Source organism: Macrobrachium rosenbergii, chromosome 2, assembly GCF_040412425.1.
Source record: "Macrobrachium rosenbergii isolate ZJJX-2024 chromosome 2, ASM4041242v1, whole genome shotgun sequence".
In the NCBI taxonomy this organism is placed as follows: domain Eukaryota; kingdom Metazoa; phylum Arthropoda; class Malacostraca; order Decapoda; family Palaemonidae; genus Macrobrachium; species Macrobrachium rosenbergii.
In genome coordinates, this window is record NC_089742.1 from 81551025 (window position 1) to 81576901 (window position 25877).

General features: G+C 41.1%; 1 protein-coding gene across 2 annotated transcripts in view; it reads left to right on the plus strand.

Moving 5' to 3' along the window:
• ca (claret) overlaps positions 1–25877 on the plus strand; it is a 307235-nt gene that overhangs the window by 208863 nt on the left and 72495 nt on the right. For both annotated transcript variants that reach the window (XM_067121505.1, XM_067121496.1), the window contains exons 19-22: positions 10052–10197; positions 10954–11151; positions 19445–19627; positions 19957–20186. In XM_067121505.1, coding sequence (XP_066977606.1) covers positions 10052–10197; positions 10954–11151; positions 19445–19627; positions 19957–20186 — 757 coding nt within the window. The remainder of the gene's footprint in view (positions 1–10051; positions 10198–10953; positions 11152–19444; positions 19628–19956; positions 20187–25877) is intronic.

Here is a 25877-nt window from a genome sequence, read left to right on the forward strand (position 1 = left end):
TTTGTTTACAAATGTAGTGGGCGTTCGTTTTTTTTTTTTTGACTGACTTATATATATATATATATATATATATATATATATATATATATATATATATATATATATATATATATATATATATATATATATATATATATATATATATATATATATATATACACACACACACATACACTGTATATGTATATGTATGTGTGTGTATGTATACAGTATATATGTGTGTGTGTGTGTATATATATATATATATATATATATATATATATATATATATATATATATATATATATATATATATATATATATATACATATATATATATATATATATGCATACACATATGCATATATATACATATACTATATATAAGGGATTTTGACAAAGGAAAAATCTATTTCTGAGAGAGGCCCCATGTCACCCGGTGAAATTCCATTCTTACACAAATTTCTAGGTACAAATATTGCTAAATATACCAGAGAAAAAAGCTTACAGGAATGCTGGAGTTACTACCCCCAGATCGAGCACCTTCGATGAAGATGTCGGTATAACCAAGGGTGAGCGAAGGAATCACAACCACAGAGCCACACTCGATAGACATCCCCATGTCAATATCCCCGAGAAGAGTGAGGGGCCGTACCAGCGCCCACGCTCCCCAGCCCGCCACGCGGCGACTCCAGCGCCATCTGAACTCATTCCAGACTAGCACCATCCCCAGGCTTGGCATGAGCCAGCAGGGGGGCGAACCTGTACCTCAAAATATTCTAGGGGGGGTCACCGGGTGACACGGGGCCTCTCTCAGAAATAGATTTTTCCTTTGTCAAAATCCCTTTTCTGAGCTCGGCCCCATGTCACCCTGTGAAATAGTATCAGAGAATCATGCCAAGACTGCAAAGCTGCAACAAAATACAAAAGGTAATTGGAAAGAGACACATGCTATGGAAAAATAGATTTAATAAAAATATCTCAACAATGAAAATTGGGCTTAACTATAAGTAAATACTGGTGGCATATTACGCCTCACATCAAAGATTACCATGAAATAACAAACTTAACCTAGGAACAAGGTAGAAATACAAACATGTAGTACAATAGGGGAAAATAAAAGGCCCCTACAAATCCATAGAATAACCAGTAATTACAAACTTAAACCTAAAAGCAATGAGATACAATTGAAAGACAAAAATATATAAGGTATATGAAGCAAAATAAAAACCGCTTCAGTACCTCTGACTAAATCTAAATCCGCAACATATCAAATTCCAAAACACAAGACAAGCAATAATCAGATAAACCAATATCGAGTATGAGGAGCAAGGCAGCGAGGCATGAACGATCCAGAAAGGCAGGCAGTGAAATAAATGAGGCAGGCGGGCGGGGGGGAAAGGAAAGGGGTAAGGATAATTAAGGTGGGGAGATGACACTTCCCACAGCCACTGTAGAAAATTTAAGAGCTTGAGTGATTTTAAATAGTGGCGTTTAAACACTAGAGGTGATTTCCATCCTGTATATTTGGAAAGTTCAGCAAAATCCATATTATAAAAATAATTAGTGGAGGTAGCTACTGCTCGGATATCATGAACCTTTGGAACTGAACCGGGTTAGCTTGTTTAATAAAATACAGAATTTGTTGTCTTATAGCATTCAAAGAGAGAGTACCGCCTTTTTCCCTGATGAAAAGAGGACCCGACTTAAACTGTGGAGTTCTTTGTAGGTAAGACTTTAAGGTAAATACTGGACATAATGACTGGTCCTGAGGAAGAGGCACCACCTTCCAGGGGGACCACCTGTCCTGAGGGTCTTCATTCTTAGCTAAGAACGTATGATCAGGGAAAGGAGGACTTCTCCGGATGGAAGGAAATTAACATGATCATCACCTCTAGTGAGGGCCGATAGCTCTGAAATTCTGGCACCTGAAGCTAAGCTAATCAGAAACAAGGTTTTCTTAACAGATCCAAGTATGAGCATAGAGAATTATCAATGTCAGTGGCTAATTTCAAAACATCGTTGAGGAACCAGGTAACGGAAGCAGGGCGAGTTACTGGTCTCAAACGGGCACATGCTCTGGGGATGGAGGAGAAGTATGAATCTGTAAGGTCAATATTAAAACCGTACAAAAATACCTTCTTTAAGGCTGATTTAGCTGTAGTAATAGTGGCCGGGGCAAGGCCTTTTCAAATAATGACCTAAAAGGAAGTAACTGCTAAGTTGGTTGTCATAGTTTGAGCTCCAGATGCCTTAAAAAGGACGCCAATTTTTTGACTGCTGAATCGTATTGTCTGAGAGTAGAATCTCTCTTGTCTGATTCTAAAAACAGAGTGTTGACGGGGTCAATGTTTGCTCCCTTCTTTGCAGCAAACTTTATAAAGTCCATAAAACCAGTGCATTCTGAATTCTTAAGGAAGCTGACACAGTCTTTGTTTGTACAACTTGGGTCAGTCTGGGTTTGGGTATCTGATGACACCGCAACTTGAGTTCCTGTAATAGAGGGAACCAGTTGCTCTTCGGCCAATAGGGAGCTACTAGAGCTAATTGGCCGTTGAATGACCTGAGTTTGTGTAGGACTTTTAACAACATGTTTATCGGAGGAAACAGATATATCCTCTCCCAACAATTCCAATCTATGGACATCGCATCTGTGGTGAAAGCCTGGGGGTCCAGGTTGGGAGCCACGTAACAGGGAAGCTTGTGATTGCTTTCCGTGGCGAACAGATCCACTTGGAGGCCCGGAACCCGGCGGCGAATCCACTTGAAGGAGTCCCCGTCCAGAGACCACTCCGTCTCCAACGGAGTAGTCCTGAGACAGGAGTCCGCCACCACGCCCGCACCCCGCTAGGTGGGTGGCTGACAGATGCCAGCCGTGCTTGTTCGCCAAGGAGAAGATAGCTACCATCACCTGGTTTACGCGGCCTGATTTGGAGCCGCCCCTGTTGATGCAATGAACCACCACGGCGCTGTCCAGCACAAGCCTGATGTGAATCCGGCTGGCGGGGCGAAGTTTCTTGAGTGTTAGAAACACTGCCATAGCTTCCAAGGTGTTTATATGAAACTGTTGGAACATTGTGGACCACGTTCCTTGAACTTTTTGTTTTGGTGAGTACCCTCCCCAACCGCTTAATGAAGCGTCTGTGTGGATTACCAACGCCGGGGGGAAATTGAAGTGGAACCGACCCGACAGGCCACTGACTGTGGACCATGGCTGGAGTCTTGTTTTCAAGATTTGCGGGATTGAAGAGATCCTGTCTCTGAGCCTGACATTGGCTCGTCTCCGCCATACTCTGTTTATATCTTTTAGTTTCACTTTCAAAAGCAGGTCCATCACTGAGGCGAATTGAAGGGAGCCGAGAATCCTCTCTTGAGACCGGCGGGATGCTGCTTTGTCCCTCAGAAATTTCCTGGTAGCAGCGGCAATCTCCTTCTGCTTGGGTGGCGGGAGGGACAACCTGTACGAAGTCAGGTCCCATTGGAGGCCTAGCCACTGAAACCGGGATTCCAGAGTCAGGCGGGACTTCTCCCTGTTCAGCTGAAAACCTAACGACTCCAGAAACTTGATCACTATGGCCGTAGCCTTCCGGCACTCTAGAACTGTCGGAGCCCAGATTATCCAATCATCCAGGTAAGCCGCCAGGGAGATTCCCCGGGACCGTAGTTGCTGAACGACTGTTTCCGCCAGTTTCGTAAAAATTCTGGGGGCTACATTGAGTCCGAAAGGCATGACTCTGAAGGAGTAGGCTTGTTTCGAGTTTGAAACCCAGGAAGGGAGAGAAGTTCGGCGCAACCGGGACGTGATAGTAAGCGTCTGGAAGATCGATAGAGGTGGTGACGGCTCCACGCGGAAGTAGAGTCCGTACCTGAGCTACCGTAAGCATGCGAAACTTGTCGCATCTTATATAGTGATTTAGACGTGATAGATCTAGAATCACTCTTTGTTGGCCGGAATCTTTCTTTGGGACTGTGAACAACCTGCCTTGAAATTTGAGGTGCCTTACTTTCTTTATTGCTCTCTTGTTGAGAAGCTCTGTTACAAAGTCCTGTAGAGTTTGGAGGGGGGTTGGTAAAACCTGGTCAAAGGAGGGGGATCCTTGATCCAGCTCCAACCCAGACCTTTGGACACAATGCTGTGTGCCCAAGGGCTGAAGGTCCACTGGTCCTTGAACCAGTAGAGGCGACCACCTACCTGATTGGTCTCAGTGGGAGGAAGAGGGCTTGCTTCCTCTACCACGGCCTGATCTTCCCCGAGAGGCGGATCCAGTCCTACCTCTGTATGGGGCGCGACCCCTGCCTCCCCTTGCACTTCTATTAAGGCCGTGAAAGACCCCACAGCCCCCATAGGAGGAGTTGTACGCCGGAGAAGAGACGTACGATGGTGCAGCAAGAGGTTGGGGTGGTTGAACCAGCACGTATTGGTGGGGTTGAGCCTTGGAGGTGGAGGGTTGGGCCACCGCCGAGACTGGGACAGCTTGAACCACTGTCTGGGGATGAGGCCTCCTTCTCCTGAAGCGTTTCCCCGACTTAGCCTGGGAACCACCAGCTTCGGGAGTTTTCCGTTTGAAGGCGGAAATACCCCATCTCGCTCGCAGACTCTGATTAGCCCTAGTAGCTTTGCCCAGGACCTTCGAGACTTCATCCTCTGGGAAGAGGTTAGTCCCCCAGATGGAGCTCTTCATGAGCTTATTAGGCTCATGGCGAATGGTGGCATCCGCAAAAATGAATTTGCGGCACTCCGACTTAGCCACCATGAAGTCATACAGGTCTGACTGAAAACCTGCCAGCAGGGATTTAGCCAGAACCTGGAAGAGTTGTTCGTCTGCGCATGAGACGGCCACCGCCTCAGACAGACACAAGGAATTTAGAGACCGGCTCAGTCTCGTCCTTGCCTCGAACTCCGTCGTCAGGAGAGCTTCTGGGAGTTTGGGAAGCTGCTCACTGAATTGTGAGGACGCACAGAAGGCATCTAATTTACCCACCGTGAAAGTAGATGGGGCGTCCCTCCAGAACTCCTCACCCCCCGGGAACACCAGGGATGTGGAGTCCGTCTCCCTGAGCTGAGGCAAAGGTTTGCCTTCGAAGCAGGCCTGAGCAGTTGCCAAAGCAACTTTATTCATGCAGGGAGTGGGTAACTTGTCACCCAAGGAGAACATAGTATAGTTCCCTTGAACGGAGTGAGCTTGTATTATCTGCTTGCCACTCAGTGAGAGTGCGAAGCAGAGCCGATTGTGCCTGGTCCTAGGGAAGATCACCATCTCCTTTGGGACCTTATCAGAACGCACCCAGGCTTCCTCCGTCAGCCTAACGAAGCCTGGATAGGGGCAAGAGGTCAGGAGGGAAGAACTCCAGCTCCTCCAGGCGTCTTGTGCCCAAACCCTCGATTGTCAGGGTATCCTCATGGCGAATGGCACGTAAGGCAAAACGCCACGGGTTTCCAACGTCAAAGGAGGGAGGAAGCAGTATCAGGGATCTGATAACTGGGTCGGCACCGCCCGAGCGAGCCATATCAGCAATCAGATTCTCCTGGCTTTGCAACCTGTCCGCAATTTTGGAAAGCTTGGAATCGACCTCCGACGAGAACCTAGCTAAGAGCATCCCGGCGAACGCCTCAGGGTCAAAGGGAGGCTGGCAAGGAGGGCTGGGTCTAGCCGCCCTCTTACTCGCTCCTTTGCCCGAGGTTCCAGCTTTACTCCCGGAGGCCAAAGGTGCGAGACCTTTGCCTTCGACGGGGAAAGGGGATGCCTTCCGGGAAGACGAGGACTTAAAGCCCTTCGCCTTCCACGAAGTCTTCAACTTGGGGACAGTAGATGGAGCACTGTCCTCAAGATGGAAGACTTGGAAAAGCCCTGAAAGGAAGAGGTTGATGAAGAAGGGGAATCAAAAAGGGCGCCTGCCCCCACTACCTCACTTACCTCACCACCTACCTGATCCTGCTCGGTATTCATGGGCTCTAAGTCCAGGTCCAGAGCGGCGACGTCTTCTGAAACCTCCCCGAGAGGGTCTCTTCTACAAGTGGCTGGGTCACGACCCGGATCTGCTCAATGATGGGGGCGGCCACTTCAGTTGGTACGGCCGCAGCGATCCGGGCTCCGGGGTAGAGAAGGTCTCTCCACTTCTCGTCGAGGACGTATGGCTTCCCCGACGGAACGTTCCTCCCAAACCCAGCCACCCAAGCGCGGAGGGACTCAAGAGCCTCTTTTTCGAGGACTCGTCAGCCTGAAAAAGGGGGTGAGTCAAAGGGAGGCTAAGAAATACCTAAATAAATTACAAAATATCACGAAACATTGCAATATGGAAGGCAGAATTAACATGCGGGTGGAAAGCAAATAGCTTACCAACTCGTCCTGGGTGCACCCGCAAAGAGCAAAGCACACCTCGCAGCCCTCCGGGTGCCACACGATCAGATCATCCAGTCGGACCGCACAACCAGCGTGGGTCCGACACACCACATGGCCATAGGGTTGCTGAAGAGTGGCGGAACACCCGGGCTCCTCACAGCGAACAGTCTGTAAGTGAAAACAGTAAATGAGCTTACCTTTCTAAGAAACTTAATCTAAGTAGGCAAGGGTATTTCAGTAAACCGCCGGAGTACTCCGGCGGAATGAAAAAACCTCGTCAGAGATGGGCCTACTAAAAAGTAACTTAATTTAAGGTAAGCTGGGTATAAACCCCCCCGACTGCTGGAGTAAACCGGCGGAACGAGGGGGCCGAATCGACGGGACCTTCACCGCGAGGAATGCCGGGAACAGAATGGCGAAACCAGGGGTGAAATCACCGGACTCTATGACCATCATAAATAATAATAATAAATAATAATAATAAATAAATTTCCGCTCAACGGCGGGGTGAACCGCCGGGAAATTCAAAATAATAAACATCTATCGGCGGGGTAAACTGCCGGGTCATAAATAAACACACACTAGTCCCCAGGCGGGATGTGGGAAACAAAACACAATAAGATGGTAATATAATTGGTTAACAAGACAATATAAATCTCGTTCCCCGAGTCCGGAACCACCCACACCGAGATCTCAGGACCTTATCGTAGAGAACCAAAGAAGGGTGAGGCTGCCAAACACCACGATCCACCGGGGCAGATGTAGCGCCAGTCAACCCAACTAAAGTATCTCAAACGCCGGAGCGAACAAAGAACAAGGTCGAGAAGAAAACCCTGAGATGTTCGAGAACCTGCTCAATCGAAGGAGAGCGGTTAAACGAAACATTGAGCCCAGCTACAAGTCACCTGGAACCAGCTCTGGGAGGGAGCGAATCCCTCAACCAGAAAGATTCATTACATGGGGTGAGAGTTGGACACCGACATCACCCGCAAGAGAAGATGACGAGAAGCTGGACCCAAAACAGGGTAGGGGAGGGGGGGTGGAGTGGACAGGGAAGGTAGTAGGCCAGAGCAGAGGCGAACAGGAGACTGGGGAGAAACTCACCCGCTCAACTGCATGGTACCTAAAATCATGGCCTACACCTAGGGGAAAAGGGGGAAAGAAGGACCATGACCTCTGTATTCTCACCTAAAAACATAGACGTAGCCTATGAAAAAAGGGGGGAAGAGAAGGAAAAGGAGAGAAAAAGGGAACAACAGGGAGAGAATTTCCAAGTCGAAGACCCACCAGAGCCGAACGTAAGGGAGGAATAACGCTCGTGGAGGAGAAATGCCCACAGAAAAAGCTCAACCCCTTCGTAAAGAAGAGGGAGGAGAATGGGGACTCACTCCACACCCAAACAACGGACAGGAAGGCACGACAACAGAAATCCCTCAACCTGCTGACCCAATCCTCTCGCTTAACTAACTCAAGGGAAGGGAGAATAGGAGGTCAAGGGGGTAATAAACGCCTAACGTACACTAGGCTGTGACAAAATAACCAAATAAATCACCAAGTGTGTGTGAAATAAACAAAATAAATTAAAAATAAAAATATACTGTGTTTGGTGTGTAGCCTAACCGAAGGAGCGACAGGATGAGCCTGACGTCCCCACGGAATAGGACAACGCAGAGGTAGCATGATGTCGAGCATCAGCCAATAAAATAATGAATATAAATATAATCATTAACTAAAATGTCCAAGAGGAAACATCCCGGGGAGAAAACTAAGCGGGAACAAACGGGAACCCGATGCGGGAACCTTAAGGAACAGATCAAAAACATTATCGTTAAAATGAAACCGAACAATCCCACTTAGAAAACCACCAGGATGAGACCTATGGGGAAGCAAAAGGCATGAGCCGACCAGGAAAAACCCAAACAGAACAAGCCGAGTGGGTAAACCTCGCGGACAACATGGCTGGCTGGGGGACGCCGTAGCGTCATAACAAAGCCACGAATAATAACAATTACGGGCTAAGACAGCCAACAAACTATAAGACAACCCCAAAAAAAGATGGTACTTAACTTGGACATGGTAAAGCTGCTCGACGACATGGCAAAGATGCAAAATAAGCCAAAAAAATACAGGCTAACCAAACACCGAAGCGCAAAAATCAAGTGCTAGAAATGGAATGAGTTCAGATGGCGCTGGAGTCGCCGCGTGGCGGGCTGGGGAGCGTGGGCGCTGGTACGGTCCCTCACTCTTCTTGGGGATATTGACATGGGGATGTCTATCGAGTGTGGCTCTGTGGTTGTGATTCCTTCGCTCACCCTTGGTTATACCGACATCTTCATCGAAGGTGCTCGGTCTGGGGGTAGTAACTCCAGCATTCCTGTAAGCTTTTTTCTCTGGTATATTTAGCAATATTTATACCTAGAAATTCGTGTAAGAATGGAATTTCACCGGGTGACACGGGGCCGAGCTCAGAAATGTGTGTATATATATAGTATATATATATACAGAAATTTATATCAATGTCTGAATCTCGACTAACAGAAATAAACACTCACTCATATAGGTTCTACTTTGGGTTTTGCTTATAACATCAAAGTGAGAGATGTAGCAGGTAGATGGATACCTCCATCTAGCAAGGAGACCTCACTTTACTGATGTAAAGGTTTTTCTTATTAAAGAATATGCCTTTTGGACAGCTGTGGGAAATAAGAATTTTATGTCAGTTGCTTACTTTAAGCATTTTTGTGAGGAATAAACATTAATAGTGCTAAATAAAACTGTAAGGCATAAGGGATTCCCTGTTTGGTTAAGATTAAGTCATATTTCTATGAAAATTCATGTTTTTGGGCCTCATGCATACAAGCTTTGTAGGTAGTGAAAGAACTGGCAATGTGATGAGAACCTTTTCTTGAAGCATTGTGCCAAGAATGATTAGTTCTTACTGAGAATAATAGCCAAATAGTAAAATAAAAGTTAGAGAGGCTTTGCAAGTTATGTGAAGTGTCTGGTCAGAAAATTAGGGAAATATTAATCGACTCTTTTATTATGATGCAGTCATTTGCATTTGTCAGTAGAGATAAGGTGATAGTACCTGTACAGAAGCTGTGAAGTAATTTACAGACGTCAAAAGTTTATAGAATCTCATAAAGCTATATCCTCTTTTAGTATATTTTTAAGCTTAAAAGTGCTATTTCATATTTGTGTATATAGCCTCATAAGAAATGGTTTGAATATTATAGTCACTCATAGGAAATGGTTTGAATATTATGGTCACTTAATTTAAACAGGCTACAAGAACTTGACAGTAAAAAAGTTACATATGTCATTGCAGAAAAACTCTTCAGCTTCATGCCTATATTCTTCATCCTTGATCAAGTTCTTAAGAATAAGTGATCCTTGATATGTACAAATTTACATTCAGTGTACAGTACTAAAATAAACAAAAAATGAAATCAATGGTGGAAATTCTCTCATCTAACCTTGTACCGCCCAGATTGAAAAGGGTAAACAGTAACTTCTACATGCAGCATGTTCATCATTGCCACTCTTTTATGAATTTTATACCAAATAAGTAGTGTAATGTTAAGACTTATTGTTGTTCCCTTCCCTATGATGCTTTGTCTTCATATTATTACATGCATGATAGTTTTATTGGGATGTAAGAGACTGGAATAGACTACAGAAGTAAAGTATGCTTGAAAATTTTATTTTCTCATAACATCTATGCTTTGCAGGGACAGGAAATCGTCGGGAAGTATTGACTCCAAGTCGTGTTTTAGATGAAGCATACATTACTGATATTGCGTGTGGGGCTGACTTTACCCTTGCTCTTGAATCTCAGGGACAACTGTGGGGTTGGGGTTCTAATTATTACTCTCAGGTGAGTAAGTGGTGATGTATCATTTCTTGTACTGCATGTTTATCAAATGCGTTATGCATGATTGCTTTTTATGTATTATATGTTATTATTATAGCTATCATCATACCTCTTCCATGTCTACTACCTAGCTGACTTAATTGCTCCTAATCACTTCTCATCACATGTCCAAAAATTTTTATCTTTGAGATCTTAGTCTATTTTCCAGCCACTGGACATCACATCCCTCTGTCACTTTCTTATTCACAATATACTCTTCTTACTGTGGATCATAGCACTGTATTGTGACACTTGATACTTCATAATCCTCGATGGTTCATTTGATACAATATAGTATACAGTATTAGGTTCTCTACTTTTTGGGTCCCGCTTTGCCTTGATGTTGCAAGTGCTGTCATAAGTAAACTTGAATTACCAAACTGAAAATGTAGCCTCTGGATAGATTTAGATGTTGTTGACAAAAAGTTTTTTCATAACTATAAAAGATTTTTTCTTGGTTTAGTACCATATTCTGTTGTTAGATTTCATATCTTTATCAGGTACTTTTAGAATTACTTAGATATACTGTATTCGTTCTTTTATTTTTTTTATATTGGTAATTTTTTATATTGTTAATTTTTTATGATTAAAGTGGTAAAAGAATCTGCTGAAGCAAAGTCACAAGGAGAAGCTCTGTTTAATTACTATAAGTTTAAGAAATTGTGGCAGGAGAGCCTAAAATTCTTGTTTGTAAATTAGATATTGCTATTTTTACCTCAGTTGGGGAGAAGTAGCACAGCAGAAGAAGAAAAAGGGCAAGCTGGGCGAGTATTCATGTTGCGAACAACAAAGAGGGTATTAAAAGTCCCCCATAGTGTTCATTCAAATTGTGAGAGTCCAAGAATAATCAGCGGTCTTCCACCCCATCCGAATCCTCCACCACATCATTTCAGCATGTCAGGAAATCAAGATGTAAAGGTAATCTCAGACTTAATTATAAAACTGTAATTTAGACCTGTTAAGTAACATAATTATTTTTATTAATTAAATGGGTATATTACGTCAAAGCGAAGATGCAATGCATTACTACCCCACTACGTACCATAATACTATTTTCCTTGCATTTTAGTACAGTTTTAACTGTTTATTAAGTTATTTTTTCTTTTTAATAGGTTGGATCTCTTCTTTATGTATTTCCTTTTACCTCCTCTTACTTCTTCCTAATGAATACCATATTCTTTGGAAGCTTGAATTTTAAGTCAGTGGCCCCTGTGGGCTTGTTCCATATGAATAGGTTTTATATGCATCAACAGCGAACAAATGAATCGACAGTTGAGCGCTTAGTAGCCACTCATTTTGACAAATATCATCCAAAGTCTGTTAAATTCTTCATTTTGTATGTCCTGGTACTTAAGTCATTGAGGCTGTTCCCATTTTAGTGGATGGTTTTACATCATCATGGAAACAGAATGGGATTGATTGTTAAAGAATGGAGCTTTCCAATATGGTGCATACTCAACCTATAAAAAAGCTACATACTTTGAGAGAGAACATAAAGGTTATGTATTCTGAGAGAGCAGAACATCATCCAGTGACACACCTCCAAAGTGGGATCTAATCCTAGTTCTGCAGACTGAGGTAACCTTGTAAATCTCACGGCAAGATTTGAAGTCTTATGATATGTTTCTTACTGGAATTTTGTATCTTAGGAGGTTAAACAAACTGTATGTGCATGTGTCAGTGACCCATATGAAAGGCTAGCCATAGTTATTGTTATAATCCTTTGTCCCTAACATGACAAACAAACAGATCCATGATAGATGATATTGTGATACCACTTGTCTGACTAACTAGTCGGAGATAACAATAAAAATTATCTGTGTCTGACTAACTAGTCGGAGATAACAATAAGAATTATTTTTGTCTAACGAGTGGGAGATTACAATGAGAATGATCTTTGTCTGGTCAACTAGCGGAGATTACAATGGGAATTATCTATAGCTAACTAGTGAGAGATAATAAAAAAATTATCTTTGTCTGACTAACTAGTGGGAGATAACAATAAGAATGATTTTTGTCTGACTAATTAGTGGGAGATATAAGTGAGAATGATTTTATGTTATGAACGCTCAACAAAACCTAAAGATGATGAATTCATATAGACCAGGTGTTCATGAAAATTCATCCCCGTCAGTGCTTCTTGTAGGAAAATCACCAAACAATGCCATCTGCTTTTAGTTGGATTAGTGTTTTGAGAGCTTACAGGTCAGTCCCCATTAGTACAGATAGTTTGCAAAAGAGTTAGATCTACTACAATTTTTCAAAAGTGCACTAAATCAGTAGCTCAATCAATTGCAGAAGTCACTAAGGTTATGAGATGCCAGTCAACCTCTGCCATATTTCACATTAGAAGTACCTAATGAGAATCATCACTACTTCCTTATGCCCATATGCCTTAACTTTGTTATGGGTATTATACTGTGTGGTATTGCCCATAAATAAAGATATAGCCATAGTTAACAGAAATTATAATAAGCAGTTATAAAAGTTATGTGGAAAATAGTCATAGATATAGTTTTGACGTGTTACGGGTACACCACCAGCTTAATGAAGATTTTTGAGTGAATGAAATGGCAGCCTAAATGCTTGAATAGTGAATTCATCCCAGTCCAAGAATGTAATCAGCATAAGGAAAACAGGTTATTATGTGAATTCATACAAAACGATGAAATTAAATTTAAAAAAAGAATAAATTTTTCAATACAAACCCCATTTTAGCAATGTAACCTGTTTCAAATATCATTCCACTGTAGACAACAAAAAATTAACTGGTTCCAGTGGGTTAGAGCGTGTGTACATACATAGTCCTTGTCCCTAGAGGTTAACAGAATCGGATTTTTTTGTGTAGTCCGATTCAGTTGCAAGATATTTAAGGGGTCAGAAAGTGGGCACTTAGGTTGATGCAATGAGTATGTGTTGAAAAAATTAGTTTTGATTGTAAAACATTGCATTTGTTTCATCTCATTTTAGTTGGGGGTCAGGAAGTGGGCACATAGGTTGACGCAATGAGTATGTGTTGAAAAAATTAGTTTTGATTTTAAAACATTGCATTTGTTTCATCTCATTTTAGTTGGGATGCCACATAATTGTTAGCACTCCAACAAGGTGAAAGGATTCTGAAGTGACCAAAAGAGCTTCAGGGAAAGATATTCATAAGGAATCCAAAGCCCCGAGAGGAAGAGGGATAAGAGCTTGTATACATACTTGAGTGACATAACATATGCCTCTGAGAGGCCAAATAACATGCTCACTTACCTGTCTGTAAGGCTTAAGGGTCATGCCAGTAACATAAGGCCTTATTATTTACATGTTAGATCTCTGACCTTATGGTCAAAGGGATATACTTCAAATTTTCATGTCATTATTTAACTAACATTTGAAATTCTCTGCCCAGAAAACCATAAAACTCCACCTCTGATTTATGTAATCTTTGTTTGTTCCTACATGTATACAAACCTTTGGTCTTTACATATGGGATCTACTTTCGGCACAAGCTGGAACCGGCCATTTACCTAAAAACAAGGTGGTTATTGGTAGTTGGCTACTGACAGTAGGGGAGGAAGCCCTGCCATCCAGTCAGTACACATCCACTTTACCTTTTGGCCACAGTCTGAGACAGGCATGTCTCTTCTGCTGCCTGCCGTTCGATTTACCTCTTCATAATTCTTTTAGCTTTTAATATAATTGTTGTTTTGAGATATTTTGCTTATTTAAAAATACTGCAATCTTACATGTTGTACTCTGTTTACATATTTACTCTTTCATCCTGCATAGTTGTTCCCCTGTATTGTGAGCTTCCTACCTCTCCCTAAGTATTCACATGACTTCTTACCTTGGCTTCAACCAGGGCACGTTCATTGAGAACATGTCTCTTGATGTACTGTATATCAACGATCGACTGGTCCTGACGAGCTCTCATAAGCAGCGTCTCTAGGACATGACCATCTTCTCGGATTTGGTTGCAGCCTGAGAGTTGCATGGACTTGAGAAGTCTTAACTGTCACCCAAGCAAGAATAAGTATCTGCGAGGCTAACAGATACAGCAGCAAGGTTGTCCTTGCCTCGGCACGGGCAACCAGCTCAGCAGTTGCAAGCCGTTCTTGGTCACCTGTCATCACTGGGGAGGCTGGTTCTTCATGGGTGGCTTCTGTTTCATTCACTTCAATGCAGATTGAAGGGGTCCTGGTCTTCAACAAGGGACTTCCCGTTCCTTCCCTTCCTCTCTCAGAGGAAGAGAGACAGGACTTAGCCCAATGGTTAGATGACAGGTATCTCCTTTGGAATGTCAACCCAATGGTTAGATGACAGGTATCTCCATTGGAATGTCGTTACATTCTTCCCCTCCGGAGATACTTCATGCCTCAAGGCATCCACCAGAACTGCAGTCACCTGCCCTGCACTAAAGTATCCTGGAACTTCTTAACTCTACAAAAACCTCAGGATCTGAGGATAGGTGCTCCTTGGTGTTGATAAGTAATGTTACCACGGGAGTTCCATAGTCAACAAGAAAGGAGCTAGTGTCTTTTCATCTCCTCAGATTGATGGTGCAAGTGCACAGGTGGGCAGTAGCACACTCAGCACAGCGGTCAGTCAGACACATTCCAGGCAAGATCGATGTAATGACAGACAATTTATGTCGCTAGGGTCAATGTTAGGGACAGTTGGTCTCGGCGCCTCAACATTCCAAAGGATTGTTCGACCTTGGAAGACGGCCAAGTTAGACCTTCAGTCTCTCCGGACTGGGACATTAATAGCCAACAGCCATACTACACTGAAAGCACCTTCAAGCCTGAGTGCTGAAGACTTGCTAGTTCCAGCTCGGCCAAGAGCACCCTTTCTTTTGACTTCGTGTGATGATCAAACTGGTGTACTCCTCAGCTGACATCGTGGACAATAGTCCGTTTTAGCTGAGGTTTTGCAAGGTCAGGGGCATTGGTTTGCCCCTCTCATTCAGGAAGAACCTATTGGACAGGTACAAAGGATGGGAATTTGGTCACGACAGGCCACGTTCACCTCCTTTTTACCTTCAGGACATTGCCCATAGATCCCTGGACTCTTTTGTTTCCTTGGGTTCTGTGGTGGCTACTCAGCAGTCACGTAGTTCACCCAGCTCCCCTTGAGGGACATGTGGCATCTTGCCTAAGGTACACGGCTTCCAAAGACAGGGTATTTGTGGGACTGGCCTCGTACCTTTCTCTATTATACCCTTCTTCTCCTAGTGGGTAGAGTGATTGTTAGCAAGCCGTCACTTGCTGGACAGGCAAGCATGCGAGTGTTCTAGACATCTGATTATCCTATCTATAATCTAGCTCAATTTGGATTAATAGATGCAAGTCCTACCCTCTCTCTAGCAAGGAGAGAGAGGGAATGATAAAGAACAAACCCTATGGTTATCTTCAGCTTTATAGTCTCCAACAATATGGGTTTATCCAAGCCTTTCTTCGAATCAGTGATGTTACATCCCATTAATTCGAAAGGCCCAGAAGTCTGGCAGTTGAACATCACACATATTCAACAGGTCAAAGGCATGGGTCTCCTTCCTGTGCTCTTACATGACCAGGAAGAGAGGTTCCAGGTGAGGAGAACTACCAGTCAGTTCAGAGATTTGTTCAGAATCCTCCTGCCAAGAAGTAAGTCTCCCATATGTAAAGACCAAAGGTTTGTATATGTGTAGGAACAAATTACAAATTTTTAAAGTAATTTGTATTTTTTACAACATACAAACCTGAGGTCTTTACATAAATGGCCCACTTCTAGCCACCCCTCATTTTGCTACCTGGGCCAAAAGGTCAAGTGAATGCTTACTGACCGGATGGCAGGGCTTCCTCCCCTACTGTCAGTAGCCAGCTGCCAATAACCACTTTGTTTTTAATTAAACGGCTGGTTCCAGCTTGCGCTGAAATTAAATTCCATATTTAAAGACCTCAGGGTTGTATGTTAGGAAAAATACAAGTTACATTAAAAATTTGTTATTTTAGTAAAAGAAGCTGATATAGTTTTCATAATTTATGGAAAAAAGTTGCAGCCCAAAATATTTTTCCTAGTGATAAATTTAACTTCAGTGTTTATACTATAAACCCTTAGGGCCCTTACACACGAGGACACTAGTGTCCGCCACCGGTGTCGGACACTAGTGTCCTTGCTCAAGACACCGCCTGGCAACTAGTGAGCCACTCACACACCTCAGTCGGAAGAATGGCGGGAAACGAAGAGCTTCTACTTGTTGCTTTGCTAGTGGTGACATGGTGTGGTGGTGTGGGTAGGTGGTGGTGACATGGTGTGGTGGTGTGGATAGGTGGTGGTGACATGGTGTGGTGGTGTGTGTGTGTGGTTGGTGACAGGAATGGGGTAACTTTTGTGTGTAATAATGAATAAACTTGTATACGTAAGCACAGTAGATTCTTTACTTGCCTTGTGAACATGTAATGAAACAGAAAATAAAAATAAACATAAAGGACTTACGTATTTCTTTCTTTTCTGAGAGGGGTTTCTCTTCAAAATCAGGAATGAGTTTCACCATTATTGCATTCCAGCAGTTCTGCTTTTCTATCTTATTTGCATATCCCTCACAAGATGGGTCCCATAGTGCTGGTAGTTTTTCTATTTCACAAATGAGGTCCTCCGTGTTCAGCTTCTCCTCCACCTTCTTCGAAATTGTCCTTGATAGGCCGTCTCCTTCCATCATGGGATGATGGTGGGTGTCAAACTGAGCATGAGAAGCTGGCCAGTGGGCAGCGGTGGCGGACACTGGTGGCTACGTGTGAAAGCTTCCATTTAAAACAATGCTTTGCAGTGAGTGGCGGCAACCGTCAGTGTCCGCCACGTGTTGCGGGAGCGAGACACCGAAATATCTGTTGCCCGGAAGTTGTCTGCTTGGGACACTGCTGTTGCCTCGTGTGAAAGGCTCCATTTGATAATATGGGAGGCAACTAGTGTTTGACACCGGTGGCAGACACTAGTGTCCTCGTGTGTAAGGGCTCTTAAAGTTTCATAGAATTTTGTGCAGCTATCTCTGATATGTAAATTTTTATTTCTTATTATGTTTTGAAAAAATGGAAAAATAAAAAATTAATGCTTATTTCATAACAATTTCAGAACTGTGATAGATGGAAAGATGATTTTTTCAGTGAGTACTTCCTAAAGGAAATAAACCTCGATATATATAATTCCTCTTGTGAGTAATCACCAAAGTAAAGTGAATTTAATATTTAATTCTCATGAGCAACAAATTAACACTAAACTTTCATATGATCTAATCACTTCAGTTATAAATTTTGATTTTACTTTAATCACCCTAGTGTGATATAGTTGTTTTCTTTATTTTTGTTCCCACTTATGGAATACATTGGTATCTAGGTATGTTGACTGAAATAAAACTACCAATTCCAAGCTGGAGTGGATTCAGAGATCAAACTCAAGTTCTGTAAAAAATGATTCAAGAAAAAGGTTGCTTCTGTATTCCAGGACTAGTTCTTGCCATTAATTGATTCAGTATGGACTCGTTACCTTCAGCTTCAACTCTGCAGCCTGTTGTCTCATGGCTTGTCTGTGACACCTATGACTTAGTGATGTTTACTGAGAACCATTCCAATACCCATAACTGCTCCTGTGAGGGCTATCATGATGTACCTCCAGCAAACTAAGAGTTAAATCTTTGGAATCTTCGCTTTGTCTGTACCTACACACGTCACAAGATTCTTCCTGCTTCGAAGAATTCAGTTTTATATTGGCGTTTGCAGATTATTTCATGGGGCTTATTCAGATGTTTCACAAGAGGACATCTCACAAATCATGATCAAGGATCATCAGGTTCAAGCATTTTTATTGTAATTGGATTTTAAGTGTAAGCTGGAGCTCGATACCATCCTTAGAGTAAGCAGTTGGCATTGTCAAAACACCTGAACAAGATTCTACGTATGTGAAATTATGCATAAATTTCATGAATTTTATTTGTTGGAACCAATTGTTGTGATAAATCATGTTTTACCAATTGGCAGGGATCCAGGTCAGTCCTCATCACACATGACTATGGAACATATGAAACAGTGTTCTTCCAGGAATACCTGCCTTTTTGCCTCATTCCTAGCAGGTGTATACAGTACAGTAATGTTGGCTTTGTTTTTCATTGCAAATTCAGTACTTTACAGAAGCTTTCAGAATTACTCCACTACCAGCTGTGAATAGGAAAGGGATAGTACTTATTGTACCTTGATCTACTTTACTCTGCCACTATTTCGACTAGGAGTTTAGCATAGAGGAATGACTCACTTTCCAGGCTTGTGGAATGTGAACTGGGCTTGTGAGTGCGGCCTTTCTTCTTTCAAAATATAATGAGTGGGTCTGGCTGGGAAGCATTTGCACATAATAGACTACTTATGATTAATATGGTTGTAAACAACATACTGTAAAAACATTTGAAAAATGTTATTTACAAAACTTACTGAAACCACATTCAACCCATTGGGACAGCCTTTCCAATGCTATTCACAAACCTGGCCTGAAGTTTCACTAAAAATTTTATTATTACCACCACCAAGCACCAGAAAAATATAATTAGAATATAATGGGTGAAATAAAGATGAAATATGTAAATGGCTCTATGATCTTAACGGATCCAAAGTCTAGGAATCGTTGGAAGCTGTTGACCAGTCAGCAGACAGACAAAATATAAATCAGTTAATCACTGGGAACCTGAGAGACCGTTGTTAGCATGCAATAGCCTAGCAGAGGCAGCTGATCTTTCTTTTTCCTGTAAAGTTGCATGAGGTTTCTGGGATTTCACAACACACACAATAGGCTATGTTAAAGTAATAGTTTTGAGTAAAAGAATTTTTCTAGTATAAGCAGTATATACAGTACAACAGCTCTTAAGTTGCCAGGGGTACCCACCTCCCAGTCATGTCTCTCAGCACACTTCTTGTCCAGATGCAGAGTTTGCAAATTAAAACATTTGATTACTAGATGAGACACTTGTCTAAAAGAGCAGTCTCATTCATTGGTAACTAGTAGTGTGGGAATTTTATAAATATGGTATTCCATGTTAATTGTCTGCCTTCTACCAGACATTGAGTTATATGTAAAACTGATAGGTATGTATCTGTATAACAAAATTTTTTATTCTTTCATTTTATTCATTTTGGTAAAATTTAAATTTTATGTAGTTTGTGAAGGATATCTTTAATAATTTGTGTTATACTTTATGGTGCTATAGTCAGCAGCTGGGGCACATTGGTGGCTTAGTCAAATCAGATTAGAGACGATGGACAGCAGCACGTCTTCCAAGGATGGGTCTTCAGCTGATGACGTAGATGATGGCTTGTTCGGAGACCGCACCCTCCACACAGCACTCAGTTTTTTCCACAATAGTTATAACACAAAAAACATAGCTAGTATGGTAAGTACCATTCATTTGACTGTTATAATGTCCAATTGAAAGAATCCTGTGCAGCCACTTAATCTAAACTGAGTCTTATAACCAACTTGTGTATGCATAATTATTTTTTTATTTTACTAATTGCAAATATAATTTTATGCTGATCTAGGCTCGAATATTCTCAGTGTTTTTATTTTCCTAATTGTGAATATTATTTTATGCTGAACTAGGCTAGAGTATTCTCAGTGGTCACTGTACTTTTAATATTCAATTGATTCCCAAAACTTTTCTGAATTCTATTTAGAAGTAGTTGTGGTATGTCAGTCATGTTAATGTACATACTTTTGCAGTTGCAAGAAGCAGAAGCACACCAAGCACTGGCAACTCTCTATACTTTGGAGCGGCAGTACAGCCAGGCCATGCACCACCAGCTCTGTGCACTGTTCAAGCAAAGCAATATTCCTCATAAAAATAGTTTGCAAGAAAATGAAGATGCAGCTAACCATGATAAGAATAAGATGAGTAATGGTGAAAAGGAAGCTCTTGAACTCGAGAAGCAGTCGCTTTCCATTGATAAAAGGTTAGTGCTTATCCTTATTATTACAGTAAATAATGCTGATCACTTAAAGATGATTTAATCAATAGTGAATCCATGGGCATCCACTGCAACTTCTTCCACTGTGGGTGAGGGCAAAATCTAATGGGACAATAGTAATAGTTTACCAAATACCCAACTCAGTAATTATCATTTATTATTATAAGCCCATAAACCATACATAGCCTTATTCTGTTTGGAATACATCCAGGTGTACTATCTCCTGCCAACCCTATCTTGCTGTGAGGAAAAACTTACTCATGTGTCTCATCACTGGATGTAGACACGTTGCTGTTTTTTTTTTTTGTCATTCATAGTTAACAATTTTCAGTGTTGCATTTATTTTTGTTTTTTATTCTATTTTATATAATGTCTATTATTTTTGTGCTTTTTTCGCTTTTAGCTTAATGTCCAGTGTTTACAGAATTATTTACTGTATTTGATGGTATTTGATGGTGTATAAGAACCCCCCCTCAAATTTCAGAAGGTAACATTAAAAAAGTAGAAATAGGTGCCCAATTGTATCCTCCTCTCTTGCCTCTTCCAGTAACTAATCTCTGACTTTCCACAAGTAGCCAGCTCACCTGTATGCAAGGACAGTCCCTGCTCATTCTGTTTCTCCTGACCCCTCTGAACTCTTCTTGCTTTCATTCACCTGGTTCTCCCTAAATCACCAAGAAAGTCAGATTTAACTTGGCTAGAGTTTGTTTTGCAGATGGATGTCTCAGATGAGAAAAACTTGGAGGATTTTGGGTATATCCTCAACTGGATCTGTAAAATCTGTGACACTGTTCAGCTAGACCTTTGCACATAGCTCTAGTAGATGGCAGTAAGTTGTCAAGCCCCAAGGCCATCAAGCCTCCCCTGGGTAAATCCCTCAAGTCCCTCAGTTCCATCCAAAAAATATACTCCATTGGAGAGCACTACTGATCCACGAGCTCCAGACATCATCTTCCTCTTGCAGATGAGTGATACAGAAAATTTAATCAGATTGAAGACTGCTTTTCACAGTCTTGATTTTCCCTCATTTGCCATAGAATCCATTACCAAGGAAGTCATTGTCTGCTTTAAACCTTGCGCAGCTCACTGGAGAAGCTCCTTGGGTAATTCTGCAGAGAACTTTTGAACTGGCAGTAGTGGTTATTTTGTGCCACCAGTTCTGTTCCAGCCGGTAATTTGTTGCCAGTGACAGTTAAGTGTCAAGTACACTATATGTACTTCATATTAACCCTTTCCTATCTGTATAATTACTATATCACTAAGCGCACCTGAGACCCAAGGTGTCTGGGAGCGCTCGATAGTGCTAAAAAAATTATTTCGAAAATTCAGCAAAAATAGAAATTTTATGCTAACAATGTTCATTTTGCTGTCCTTTTTTTTCTAAATGTTTATATTTTATGGTGGAATAGTCAGAATAAGAGTCCCAGCCCTCTAAATACGAAAAAATGTGAGTTATTTAATGAAAAAAAAAATTCTTTACTTATTTTTATATTTTCGTTCGTAACCCAAAAACTATGAAAGTCAGGCGAATGAATTATTTTTTATGAGAAAGCAAACAAAATTCCCTAAACATTGACATATAAAACAATGGAAAACGAATAAGTTCAGTTGGTGAAAAAATTGATAGAAAAGAGGGTGAGAAACAGAGCGCTCTGCCCGGCCTATGGTGAGAATTATCGCTAGAAAAAATATTTTTTGAAGAGCCCTATCTCGGTTATTTTTCATAGAAATTACTTTGTAAATATACGAAAATGTAGAGGAAAAGTTGAAGAATAAGGGGAAAGTCAAGAAAATTGGCTTTGGTAACGGCAACAGTTTCACTTTGACGTTATAAGTTGATCGAAACGAAAAAAATTTTACCGTTGTCAACATTATTGTTCGTAGCTCAAAAGCTATAGCAGTTAGGCGAATGAATTATTTTTTATGAAAAAGCAAACACAATTCTCTAAATATTGATAATATAAAACAATGAAAATGAATAAGTCCAGTTGGTGAAAAAATTGATAGAAAAGAGGGTAAGAAACAGAGCGCTCTGCCCAGCTTATGGTGAGAATTATCGCTACAAAAAAATCTTTTTTGAAGAGCCCTATCTTGGTTATTTTTCATAGAAATTACTTTGTAAATATACGAAAATGTAGAGGAAAAGTTGAAGAATAAAGGGAGAGTTAAGAAAAATGGCTTTGGTAATGGCAACAGTATCATTTTGACATTATAAGTTGATCAACGAAAAAAAAGTTACCGTGTCAACATTATTGTTCGTAGCTCAAAAACTATAACAGTTAGGCGAATGAATTATTTTTTATGAGAAAGCCAACAAAATTCTGTAAATATCGACATATAGAAGAATGAAAAACGAATAAGTCCAGTTGGTGAAAAATTGATAGAAAATAGGGTAAGAAACAGAGCGCTCTGCCCGGCATACGGTGAGAATTATCGCTAGAAATATTTTTTTGAAGAGCCCTAGCTTGGATATTTTTCATAGAAATTACTTTGTAAATATACAAAAATGTAGAGGAAAGGTTGAGGAATAAAGTGAGAGTCAAGAAAAATGGCTTTGGTAACGGCAACAGTTTCATTTTGACGTTATAAGCTGATCAAAACGAAAAAAAATGTTACCGTTGTCAACGTTATCGTTTGTAGCTCAAAAGCCATAACAGTTAGGCGAATTAATTATTTTTTATGAGAAAGCCAACAAAATTCTCTAAATATCGATATATACAATAATGAAAAATGAGATTCAGAGCCCTGCCTAAAATCCAGACGTCTCTTATGTGATGCACTAACGTGTTTTCCGCTAGTTTTACTGTAAAAACTTCGCGAAAGCATGTTGGAAACTGTTCTCTATTGACGTCACTGTATGTAAACAACCACATGTGTTTACTCAACCTCGCACGCATGGTCTCTGACAGAAGTGTGGCCTGCCAGGCCTGCGTGGGTGGGATCAGCTGATGTCATTGTGAGAATTTTGCTACGCCAGGGATTTGCGCATGCACTATACAGGAACTAAAAAATTTATAGAAAAAGAGGGTATGAAACAGAGTGTTTCCAATAAAGTAATCCTACATTTAATAAAAAAAAATGTAAGATACGAGGGAGAAGCGTGGGTAGGATCAGCTGATTTCATTGTGAGAAATTTACTATGCCAGGGATTTGCGCATGCGCAGTATAGGAACTGCTTGGCTGGCATATTGATGCCTGAGTTACATGGTCCAAGGTATGCTTTAGCCTATGGAAACCACCAACTGTCCGAAAATAAAAAAATTTACCCCTACCACACGCATGGCAAAAAATTTGAAGGTAAATTTTACGTGAAAATTACGATCAGTCAGGAAAGGCAGGGGTAGGGTGATATTGCGTAATATTACGTCAATTGGACATGAAAGTGTTAAGTTTCTCAGTGAGCTCCAGGGCTTTCTGGCATAGTGTCTCACTTTAGCTACTGGTTCTCGGTAGAACTCATATTTATCCTAGTTCCTGGCTAAGTACAGATATACCTCCAATTACAGCATTTCGACTTAATACACTGAAAAATTGCTACATAACAATAAGAAAAATTTTCCCACATTTCTACTCCTGCTCTGAGGCACAAGTAGCCTTTTGTTACAGGAAAAGGGTGGTATCGGTCATTCATGATAAGGTACACTGACAACACCCATTAGGTACATTTAAAATATTTTTGGTTTTTGTTTGCAATAACGTCAATTAAAATATATAAATTTATTAAAGAGACAGTTAAAATGTTGAACTGTCCAGTGACTAATTGTATTAGTGATGTTATGGAGTTGATTAGAGGGTTTATAGTGTGTGTATGTTGTTTTTTAAAGGGTTTATAGGCACCTGACTTGAGTCCTTTTTTAAATCAAGTCATGAATCTTTGTACAAGACAAATTGTTTCTGAATCAGCCTTCTTTGATTCCTTTTATGTCCCTACCTTGCCTTCTTCTTCTTCCAAGGACATTCTTCAGTGTGCCTTGAGAATCTTTTGAGCCATATCTCTACAAATAGCATAAAATTCTCTTGACCCTCTCCTTTTCATTTCGTTTTGCCTGTGAGTGTTCAAAAATTGTCTCATTTCTAAGAATTCTGTTTTTATTGGCTGCAGCTTGTCATTTCTCAGACTTATGTAGATGTTTCTTGAGATGACATTTCATTGCTCAAGGTTAAGGCTCTTGAGGTTTGAGTTCACTCCTCCTTTCTGGCTCTTTTAAGTTTACCATGGAATTCTCAGTCATACGTAAACCATGCAGTTGATGTATTCTGTGTGTGTTTGGTGAGTGTACCATACTGGATTATTTCTTTCATAAGAAAATTACCTATGAAGCACCCATAATTTCAAGGATGGTTATGACAACATGGTCTGCCTTAGGGGGATTGGACATTCTGCAGCTATATCTGCCTGTCTCTTCAAGGGTTCATCTCTTTTGTTCTTCCTCCTAAATTGCAGTTCAGGTTATATATGATTAATGGATTCATGATAAAGTTTTTACAATAAAAACACATTTTTATACAAACTCATTAATCATAATCTTTAGTTCCCTTCGCCCTTCCCCTCATTCTTCAGTTGGAGGTTGGTAGAGAAGAGTGAGCAGTCTCTCCTTGCGGCACAATGGGGTTGGTTGGCATATGCACAGTGGGGTTTCTTCTTTTAGATCTTTTGAGTTGATGTACATGGGTGTATGCTATACAGAAAAAGGCCACCATAATTATGATTGTGTTTTTATAAAAATATGTTTCATGTAAGTAACTTAATAAGTAATTACATAGCTATAGTTTCTAACTCGCACGGCAGCCTTTTATTTAAAAAATCGCGGTAGCACTTCGATTGTTTAGTGTAGGTGACAAGCCCTGCCCACTAACAGGAGTACTTTTTCTGCTGGCTCTTGAGTAAACATCGGATGTTTGCAGCAGCTCATGTTCATTGGTTTTTGGTTGAATAACTGGATTTCGGTGAAGTATTATTGAGTATTTTGAGTAGCCTTCAAGTTATGATAGCTTTTAGGATCAGTTTTTTCTAGTTTTTGTTATTATTATGTCTGATTCAAGTTTATCTAGTAGAGATGGTTGCAAAACCAGATTGATCAAATCTCCATATGACACAATTTGCAGTAAATGTAGGGGGCAGTAAGGTAGTAAGGAGAGATCTTGTGCTGAATGTAATGATTGGCCTGAGTGCCTGGCACCAGATGAACATGAGTGAAAGGTACTTAAATCTCACCTAGACAAGTTAGAAAGGGACAGGAAGAAGATTGTGGCTTCTAGAGCTAAGAAACGTGCTTCACCTAGCCTAGAATCTATACCTCAGCCTAGGTTGGAAGATAGCTCTGCTATTCCTTCTTCCCCCCTTCATGCTTTTCTCATGCTACTAGCTCTCTTATTTTTAATCCACCTGCTCTCGCGCCTGGCACCCCTGCTTCCGACCCTTGCCATTGCCAGTCTTGAGTCTAGGCTTGACAAGAAAGTTAACCTAGTACAGGCAGTCCCTGGTTTATGACTGGTCCAGCTTACGACGTTCCAAGGTTACGACGCTTTTCAAATATATTCATGAGAAATTATTTCCCGGTTTACGACCCATGTTCCGTGGTTACGACGTGTCGTACGCCAATGCGACGGAAGAAATATGGTCCAAAACAGCAGAATAATAAAAATTTGGAGGTTTTCAATTGAAAAACCCAATAA